The 10932-nt window shown below is 34.4% G+C and overlaps 1 protein-coding gene across 1 annotated transcript; it reads right to left on the reverse strand.

Annotated features, from left to right (window-relative positions):
- Positions 1 to 8371: 8371 nt before the first annotated feature.
- LOC113291557 (probable carboxylesterase 12) lies at positions 8372 to 9357 on the reverse strand. Its single transcript, XM_026541079.1, has 2 exons — positions 8763 to 9357; positions 8372 to 8730 (listed from the first exon to the last, which is right to left on the reverse strand). Exons 1-2 carry the CDS (start codon positions 9355 to 9357, stop codon positions 8372 to 8374), a joined length of 954 nt encoding a protein of 317 aa, XP_026396864.1.
- Positions 9358 to 10932: the final 1575 nt, after the last annotated feature.

The raw sequence follows: 10932 nt of genomic DNA on the forward strand, positions 1-10932 counted from the left end.
GTATGTTGCATCTCTTTGAAGCCATACGTCACTCTCCTCCATCTCTCTTCTTAGTGGGAAAAGTAAGTGTAAAGTTTTACATCCATTTCGTTAATTACATAACATATAATATGATCAAATATGAATGTTTTCAAATACAATATGTTTAATTTAGAGAGTTGAATAACAAAAAATCATTACCTTGAAAGTGTTTCATGTTTTTCGGCCTTTTTTAGTACAAACTATTACATCTTCATCTCTAATCTTCAGCCTTCTACTTTTTTTTTATTTTTGTATTGATCTTCAAACAACTGAAATAATGAACGAAATGTTATGCAAGCCGAAGTTGCCAGTATCCTAAGATGAAATTAAGATTAATGGATGTTTCACCCAAATGATGGCCCGTTGTTACCTCAAGGGGTCGTACATACATTTAAAAATATCAGACATGTGTTTGTCTTTTTCTCGTCTGCATGTGGTTGGTTGTCCATATCTATTGCAAGCTTATTAGACCCCAATTGGCTGATGCAAGAGGAGTATTGTTGGTTATTTGTGAATCTAACCTTGTCGAACATTTATAGAGAAACAAAAAAAGCAAACAACGTGCCTTTTGGTAAGAGATTTGGGATACTGTATTTCAGGTTCAACTCAAACCAAAAGACGTATCTTTTCCCAGTAAACAACATGTCCTTAAGCATAAGATTCCAATAAAATGTATCTTTTGAGATACTGGACAAAAGAAAAAACTCGAACCAAAACACAAAATGCCCAAAGATCGTTCAATCCTAAAAAATAGGAGGAAAGAGTGTCCAATATTGAAACTTCAAAAGAAATAAAAATAAAGGGCTTTACCTTTCTAGAATCCATTATCCAAGCATGCGCAGTGGTAATTGGACATGATCGATGTTTCAGTTTACAGCTTCACAATAAGATGCGTCCTTTGGTGTGTGTCTGTTGTATTGCCACAAGCGATGCACCTTTGGTTTGCGCCTGCTGCTATATTCTGGTCAACTTTTTCTTGCATAGTTGTATTGGTAACTTTTTATTCTCAAATAATTTTTCATTCTTGAAAGGATGTTATCTATTGAAAGTGACCCTTCAAGATGCCAAATGGATTGTGTCGGAATAAGAGTACTTGTTAGACTGTTGGTCAATCAGATGCTGATGACATGGAAAGTTCTTGATGATATGACCTCACTAGATGCAAGAATAATTATGGGGACTACATGTGGCGTTTTGGAGTCCATTATTATAAAGAAAGATGGCAATACTCACTCACCTTCACATCCGATCGGCAATAATGATAGCACCACTCTCACAGCATCCAATAGAAGCGTCTTCAACTCGTCTTCGGCTTCAACTGTTGATGATAAACTCTTGAACTTCGTAGAACTTTGACAATTAGTAACTCTTTCTCTTCAATTTCCTTTTTTCTTGAAACTTCTTTATAGATTTTTCTTCCAAATATCCTGATTGAACAATTAATAAACTAAGTATAAACTTTAAATGCAAATCTTTTCGTTTTTTTTTATTAGCAAAAAGACTGCAACTACAATAATAATAACAAAAGTAAAATTAACATGGCCATGAAAGAATGATATCACTTGATTCTTCAACATGTATTGTCTCTGTATCATAAACTTCAATAACTCCAATTTTTTGATTTTTTCGTTCTTGTATTAAGTCTTCAACTTGGATATAGAATTAAATATGCTCATTGTATTGTAACTCTTCAACATGTATATAAAAATTTTCTCATGTATATTGCTTTACTTGAATATAAAATTTTCTCTTCCTTGTATTGTTGCTTGTAAATCTTAAACGTCTTCAACTTTCTTCATAGATTTTTGATGTTGCTGGCTTGTTAATGATGATCATGTGTTTCTGTGGACCTGTTGTTTTCGAGAGAATGATGTTAACTGCAAATCAAACTACAAGATGGAGGCTTTCATATTTAGATGTCACCCTCATGATTGACGGAATTAGCACTCGAGATATCAAAAATAGTACTGAAATTGGTACGAAGTACGGTAGCTCACCATTCTATCTGGAATTAGCGTACAGTGACACACACTCTAAAAAGATAATGTAGTCAGCTATAAATAGTTAAATGCCGGTGTCTCACTTGATGTAAATATCCGTAATCTCCATTAATGATTGATAAACAACTCTAATACTAAATATCTTTTTGCACCTGATTTGCCACCGTCATGGTTAAGTTGAGCCACAAAAAATAGTGACTTCTCTCAAAGATTAATAACACCTAATCTGTAATATTCTCTAGCAATTCTAAGTTCCATTATTTCGATGAGAATTCTGTATGTAAACATAGATAGAAGTATACTAGTGACTCTAAAATCTCTACAAGTCGGAGGTTTTATGCAAGTATTTAGATTTAAAAAAAAAAACTTTATATACAAAATACTCAGATACTCCCACACACTTAAACTTTACATTGTCCTCAATGTAATTGAGTCATCCAAAGTAAAATAAGGTGGGAAATCTTAATATGGTATGCAAAAGAAGAAAACCGAAAAATAAAAAGGATAAAAAATACAAAACCAATGGGTTACCTCCCGTTCAACGCTTAGTTTAACGTCCCACGCCTGACTTTCTTGTTATTAGCCGTACACCAACAATCTGAAAATCTGGTAGTCTGCTAAAAAAATGATTTGCAGTTCTAGTAAAAATTTCAAAAAAACGTTAGCATAAGATACGAAAATTGAAGCTATCACTTTATTGAAGTTCCCCAAACACTTAGTCCTTTCGACACCCGGAATTGGATAGAGAACATAGAACATTGGAACTTCAAAAGGTTCCTCTCGGTGAACCTACACAATGCTAAAATCAAACACATCAGGTGGTGAATACTTAGAAGAAAAATAATTCTTCAGAATATTAATAGCACATATACCCAAACCTTAGTGAGATAGCTCCTTAAAAATCGGGTTAACAACTCTTTCAGGAACTATTTTGATTGGGGGAGGGGAATCCAAATATATCTAATCATGTAAAGGATTATATATACCTTTCACAATCTCTTGTATTATGGATGCTCATCATTCTTAAATAATTTAAATGAATTATTAATCTCATTTGTATCGTGACCCTCTATCAAAATTTTAGTCATTCTTCATCGGTTTCTGCTTCAACTAAAGTCTCAGCATCTTTATAATCAAGTTCATATGGGTCTTAGACAAAATCAATCAATTTGGTTTCATTCTCATTCGTTATATCTTCAAAAACCTCGTCACCGGAATCAGAATCCTCTCCCAAAAAGTCTAGTTCGTTGTTGCAATTCCTAAATCTTCGTTTGTGTATGTTACGCTATTGATAACAACGGTTATATCATATACGTTCTTCTCCTTTTGAATAAGCGAGTGATCGTTATTATGATCCGTAGTTGCAATAAATTTACCGTTACTGCACAGACTTTCTAAAGGTTGCTCATCTTCATAATCATTACCGATCAAGTAATCATTACTATCGACTGGGATGTCAGAATAGTTTTGGTTTTGAGACAAAAAAAACTTCTTTATTCCTCTCTTCTTTAATTTGATCAAGGTATCTTCTTAAGTTTTGGACACTTTCTTGAAGTTCTTGGAGTGATTTATCAATACTCTGAGGATATTGGTTTAGTCCTTGTTGATGTTGCACCATCGTTTGGATTAGTTGGTCAAGACGTTCTTCAAAACTTGCACTTTCACTCACCATAAGATTTCCAGACCAAGTTTCCTCCCTTTGAATAGGTGAACGAGCAGGAATTTGGGTAGACATATTGAAGTAAGATTCGGTTGATATACTGTTCTCCACGCTTGGTTGTGCATTAAGTGGTTTCGGCGTCGAAAAACAAGCCTCTAATCGAATAATTAACCAATCAAGCTTCTGTTAATATCTAGAAGATAAACTATTAAGAGTATAACTATCCTCCCATCCTAATGATTGTTCGATTACATGCCCGTCATAAGATTGTTGACATGTATGAGAATATTCATATCCTTAGGATATTAACCATAGAGAATATATTGGTTTTGGTTATACCTTCAGTATGGTTGGTAGATATTATAAGAATGATATTGATTACCGCTATTATATGTCTGGTTTTGGGTTTCGTACATAGTATTTCCGTAAACATGACGACTCACAAGAAAGAGGAAATCTACACAAAAATATATGTAAAAAAACTAAACAAGTAACAAATCAATTAATAACCACCTCCAGGAAGCGACGCCAAAATTTAATGCGTGTCGTCAGGGACGGTATTAGTGGGGGCTTACCTGGGCTAAAGCCCACCCCCAAAGTTTCTAAAAAGTTGTTTTGTCCATGCAATTTTCAACATTTGTGAAATTTATCCCAGGTATAATTTTGAATTAGCCCATTAGGAAGATATGATTCTGACATTTTGCGTACACATAATTCAAAGAGATTGAAACTTGGTCCACATAGATTAATCTTTGATAATATCATCTCCGTTATTATATAAAAAACACGGATTTATGTTGTTTCTTAAAATCAGTAATTAAATGGGCTTACTTGCTATGTGTCAGTTAGATAAACCGTGTCAATTCTTGTCTTACTCTTTTTAGTTCTTTTACTACTCATGTATATGTATATATTAATTAATTTGCAAAGTGTCAACACAAACCAAATCATTTAAGCTGCAAACGTAATTATCATATGAGTCGATCATCAAAAATATTGAAAATTGTTCGTAATTGATCGAGGATGTAGTTAGTGAGCAACAAAAGAAATGGCTTTGTGCCTTCAAGAAAAATAGTCGATTCCTAGGGACCATTTACTCTAGGCTAGCTAGTGGTACGGTTTTGTAATACCTGATTTATGTTGTATCATTTGCAATAAGACTAGTCATCATATATTTTTGCTTTCTTTTACAACTCCTGATCGATTCCCTTAGGCAAGTAATGACTCTTAGCAGTACCCGCCCAAGAAAATATGTTTTTGTTGATGTAATGATTTGGTTATCCTTATTCCGAAATTCCAAACAATAGTTCACTATACACCGGTTAACTATATTATCACTGCTTAGTTGGTTAGTTTTTTGTTTTTCTCCCTCGTCATAGTTAGCAGCTTTGTATCAAGGTCATCATCGATATCGTCATTAGCATTAATTTCGATATCATCACTATCATCAATAAGATAACCTTGCTTTTCATCCAGGAACTCGTTTGGAAATACCGCAAACCAAATATATTGAAAAAGGCATAAGGGAGAAGCAACGTTCCAGAAGGACGAAAACCACTTTGTATCAACAAAATCGCAGGCACCTCCGAGAATGGTATTAAGGGAAGAACTCTCGAGTTGAAACTTGATATGTAGAAAAGAAAGGCAGCATGTCACGCAAAATACTATAATGCATTTATGATTATTGCTATTGAAAAAACGAAATAGAGTATTGGTGGAAGAAAAAAAAATTAGCCCACCCGGACATAAAATCCTGGGTCAGTCGATGCGTGTCGTAAGTGCAAAAAATAAATCAAGATATTTTTCACTAATTAACTAGTAATATAGTGGTAATAAATATCGTTCCCACAGAGAGCTATGTAATTAATAGGTTATTTGAATCAGCAAAATAAAGTAAAAGACAAAGGGGGGTTGGTTGAATTAGAATAAATAAAAAAATAACAAATAAAAGAAAGATGATTAAGAAATACTTCGCCGTTACCAAACGTTAATCGAATCAATGTACTTATCTATCTTCCTTGAGAATCATTCATCACCAATCGTAGGATAACAGGTACGCTTATCTATCCCTAAAACTCCTTTAATCACCAGATAACGGGTACGCTTAGTCACCAGATTCTATCCAACTGAGCCACCTTGAGGTACGCTTACAAGGTGTAAATCGATCGGACGCTTTAGGCTTTGTGAACTTAGGTTTGATCCCAGCAGTTAAACTCAGTACGTTCATTTCACGTACTGGTGTTGTCTTTACACGTAAGATTTCTCCACGGAATCCCTCTGCAAGATCTCACGTTTTCTACTTATATAGGAGATGATCGACAATTACGGATTGCTCGAATCTTTACTGGCAATAGAATGATAACTAGACTAATCTAGTTGCACACACAAAATAATATAAGAATCAATCATAAACCCTAGATATAGAAAAGACGATCGATGATGGTTAAAACTCCAAACAAACTTGTGTTAACAAATCAAACTTCACCTCTAGAACATTGAATTTATCCTTAACCAACAAAGAAGGTTTAGCTACACATAATTACAAGAAGCATGAGTTCCCCCTAATGGGGTAAACCCTAGGTTTAGATGTAGGATTGTAGTATGAGAGATAGAATTATGTTTCCAAGGTGTTTAGATATCTTCTTAGTGTCTTAAGGGTCTTCTTGTATAATGCTCACATAGTCTGGGTTTAGCATCCTTCTGGGACGGTGTTTTCCTTGATTTATTTAGAAGTATAATCTCGTACCAAACACCCTAACCCAACCGTAACTCTGACAAAATTTTCGTCTCAAAATACTGAGACTTACGGTTGGGTCTGAGTCTCTTGGACCTGGACGTAATTATTCATGTACACTTTTTGTTCTTCGTCATTTCGGCCATAACTTCATCTGATGTCTGATTGACCTCATTGTTTTTGGTTTGCATTCGTATAGTCGTGCTCTACAATATGATATTTCCCAAATATTCATATCTCTTCACTTTATTTTACGGTTAAGTTGAACCTAGAGCAACTTCTTATGCAAATTGTGGTGGGAATTCATCTCTTTTACGGTTAGGTTTGGGGATCATTTTCCAAACCGTAAATCTTCCTGGAACTTGTATCCAAGAGTTGTCTTTGCACCTTCCAACTTCTTTTTTTCATGCCGGAATGAACTCCTTTCCTTTTCTTAGATCTTTTTAACACAATTTCTATTGATTTTGGATGATTCACTTAAAGAGTAATACAAGGATAATATGCAAGAGTCATAGCAACTATTAGTATGTATTTGACACTCTAAACATGTAAATTAAGCACCTATCAGTATCACCAAGTTCGTAACTGAAAATACCTCCTAAAGTACAAGAATTTAAATCAAACCCAGTTGAATAAGATGAGCAGGAACTAAAAAAAATGTTGATAAGATAAAGTAGTTTAAGTTGTAGAAAACAATGATACAAGGGTTGAAGTGTTGTAATGGCTGAGATATTGAGAAGATATGATGGTAATAGGTATGAGAAAGTTAAAATTTCTCCTCAAATTTGTGTAGTATGAGATAGTTAAATTACCTCTTCAAGTAGTATGAGATAATCGAAATATCTTTTTAAGGTTTTAGTATTGAAATAGTAAATATACCTCTTGAAATTTATAATTTTGTGTTGATTAAAAATTAAACGTGATGTTACTTTGTAACAAGATTTTAAAAGTTTTCGGAGATGGGTAAAAATTTAGGTATTGAGAAGTAATAAAAAGTTATTTTTTCTATAATGGTAAAAGAAAGGTAAATGTAGAGTACTCCCTCTCAAGCAATAATACACCGGGACTCAAAATGAAATGAGAAGATAGACACCTTAGTATCTTGGATTATAGAAGAAGATGAGCACCTCCTCAAACTTGAAAACCCATAGTAGAACTGGTTAGAACGATGAAATCCAATTCACATGTAGACAACTCTTCCCAGAAACCATAAAATCAAGCAAGACATCTAACTGCATTACAAGCACTAAGTGTACAATACAACAGATGATATTGAATGGTAGTAAACCACTTGAGAACAATAGTAGCAACCTTAAATAAACAAGGTTCATTCATTGAGAGACTCAGACCCAACCGTAATCATTGTGTAGTCATATAAATTAGTTTTGTTTCAATATGATTGGTCACTTGAGAATTCTGAAATCTGTAAATCTTGAATGGTTAGTCAAGATTAAAGAACTGGTGGAGCCACTGTTAATCCTATAATTGTGTAATGAAATTGAAAAAATCTTGTAATTGTTTCTGGTACCCAAAATCAGTTATGTTAATATAATGTTACGAGGTTTATCCTCTTTTATGAAAAAAACAAAAAAAAAAACAAAAACAAAAAACAAAACAGCTTGCTTGATGACATCTAATGCTTGAAGACAGGGATCCAGCAAAACGTGGTCAATCGTCGATAGTTTATTCCGCTGCCTTGCCACTTTGCTTTACTCCTCCAAGTAAAGGTCTCGTGTCCGTATGACTGAGAAGAATTCAGCTACACACCCTTAAGTTACCGGAGAACCAATTTCATTCTCATATACTTGAGAAAACTCGATCCATTACAAACAAACATGCTGAATAGATCCAGAACAGGGGATCAGAGCTACAGTTCGATTAGCATCCGAACAAAGATAACTACATTATACTAGCAATTGCCAATTGACAACATTTATTGAAAAGCATAAATAAAAACTAAGGCATAGATCTGATCCGATTGATATTCAGAAATGAAACGAATCGTTTCATTAAATTCACAGCATTCTCACAGGTAGGATTAGTCAAGTGGAACACATGATTTTCTCCTTGTGACTCCATAATCTCCACAACTCCACCCCATCCAATATTCTTTAATGTCTCAAAATAAACACATCCTATGTCTTTCAAAACATCTTTCTCTGCTACAAACACTAAAACGCGGTCACAGCCCAACCTTGCGAGATTCGTTTCAGTTGTTGGGTTGATAAGCGGATCGTTACGCCCGGTTGTTGATGGACAAACACTATACCATAATTTTCCTGGTCCTTCCATTAAACCATTAAACCGATGTAACACTTGTCTTCCAAAATTGGTTCCCCACTACTACAGAAATAAGGGTGCGCCATAGCAACACCAAAAATCTTCACCCCATTAATTTGTTCAGGGTTAGTCCCGGATCGAATTTCCATATTATGTGCAATAGTAGAACCAGCACTATCACCACCCAAGAAGACTTGATCAAAATCAGCATAATCACTTAACCAACTCTCACTACCTCCCCCTTTAAAGTGAGAGAGAACCCAGTTTAACGCTGCCCATGAATCATCGAAAGCGACCGGAACATAGTGTTCGGGTGCTCTTCTGTAATCAACAGAAACAGCAACAACATTTGCTTGTGAAACAACATCATTCAGAAAATAATGATAAGTTGGAGAAAATGCGGTGTCAATGCAAAATCCTCCTCCGTGAAAGTAAACAAGAAGAGGAAGTTTCTTGTTCTGGATGAGTTTAGTAACATAAAGCCTTGCTGATACGCCCGTTTTAGGTATAATCACAACATCTTTCGATGAGACGCCAGTTTTTGGATCTTCAACGGATGGAGGAACAACTTCTGTTCCCATTAACCTTTCTACTCTGCCATCTTTGTATATCCTATATAATGGTAGAAATTCGTGAGCTACTTCTTCATTGTTTCCTTCCATTAGTAAGAGAAAACTAGAATTAGAAAATGGAACTGAGATTGGGTTTTGTAAGAAATGCAATGATTTTCAATCTCACGCGCAGAAAGTTATGGACGGTTGAGAATGTGCTACGTGTTAAGGATGGAATTACAAAGTACAAACCATTGACTTTCTTTCATCACTGTGCCTGCTATAATTAATAGAGTACTTCCCAATGAACCGTTTGAACCGGGTAAGAAATCAGAAATGATTGGTTGACTGTGGAAGAAATCTGGAAAAATCTGGATGTGGGACCACCCCTATTGATGCCATGGGATTTCTCCCGGTTTCTCCCACGGTCATTGTAGCACTATTGGCAAGAAATTGGGCTGTTTTGAGAATAGTTCTTGTATTTATTTATTAAATATTATTATATTGTTGGATAATGATTATTATGTGAAGCTAGTTGGAAGCTTAACAAGTTAAGCTCCAACGACGTATTATTACATTAAATGAACAGGTTGTCGTGTTCGCCTACACGCGAGCCTCATGAGGAACCGGTCAAGGGAGACGAAGTGGATAGGGGGTTGATTATGTCGTAAGGGGGTCAAGCTAACTCTATCTTCCATATCAAATGCGGCAATATTGCATCGTCGGGGACTCAAACCTGGGACCTGGAGCGCACCAACCTTTGAGGAACATAGATGACCAGTTGAGCTAGCTACCCATTTTTATTATTTATTTATTTTAGTTTTATTTTTTATAGGAAATATATGATATATTGATAAATAAAGATTACATTAGAGTTTTATCCTGCTGGATTAAAGTTACTACCCAGTCAGGAATGATGCGCAAGTACTAAAAACAAATAAGATGAGTTCTTGCAAATTTAGCTAAATTGTCTGCTATAGTAGAACCTCCATATATTGATTATTGATACTCCATATATTAATAACCTCTATATATTAATAAAAATTTATGGTCCCAACTTGGGCCAGTGAGAAATAGTAATAACCTCTCCAGTTTAATATTAATGATTTTTTCCAGTTCCTCCTTAAAGAATTTACCTCCAAATAGTAATAATCAATATTATATTAAAAAATACTCCATATATTTTACATTAAATTTATGATTAAAGAAAATACTTATCTATCCTTATTTGAGAAAAAGAAGTAATTTTTTTGGATTACTACAACATCTTTTAACTTGCGTATGCATAGTATCTCATCAACATAGACACCTTCTGGTTGAAGCCAAAATATTTCCAACTTTTCGAGCATGTTTATCGCTTCCAAGCTTCTTGGAACTACAATTTCAAGATATATGCATGCACTAGATGTTGGAACTATAAAATGTATATACATCTTCTAAATACAACTACAAATACATTGGACATACATTGAACTTAAAATTTTACATTTTCTATGGGTACCTCGTTATATTAATAACCTCCCTATATTAATAATTTTGTGGATGCCTAAAAGTATTAATATAGAGAGGTTCTACTTTATATGATTTGCATCTTTGTGCACTAGGTGCATGACCAAGAGGAAAAAGAACTAAGGATGTCTAATGCATCTTTTATTATGTTTTAAGTAGTCCACTTCACAACAGTTT

Source organism: Papaver somniferum, chromosome 6 (genome assembly GCF_003573695.1).
Source record: "Papaver somniferum cultivar HN1 chromosome 6, ASM357369v1, whole genome shotgun sequence".
In the NCBI taxonomy this organism is placed as follows: Eukaryota; Viridiplantae; Streptophyta; class Magnoliopsida; order Ranunculales; family Papaveraceae; genus Papaver; species Papaver somniferum.

Excerpts from the sequence above, each read along its gene's own strand:
- LOC113291557 (XM_026541079.1), bottom strand. The coding sequence starts at position 9,357 with ATGGAAGGAAACAATGAAGAAGTAGCTCACGAATTTCTACCATTATAT. Across the intron at positions 8,731-8,762 it reads TATGGCGCACCCTTATTTCT|TGTTACATCGGTTTAATGGT; the intron begins GTAGTAGTGGGG and ends TTGGAAGACAAG.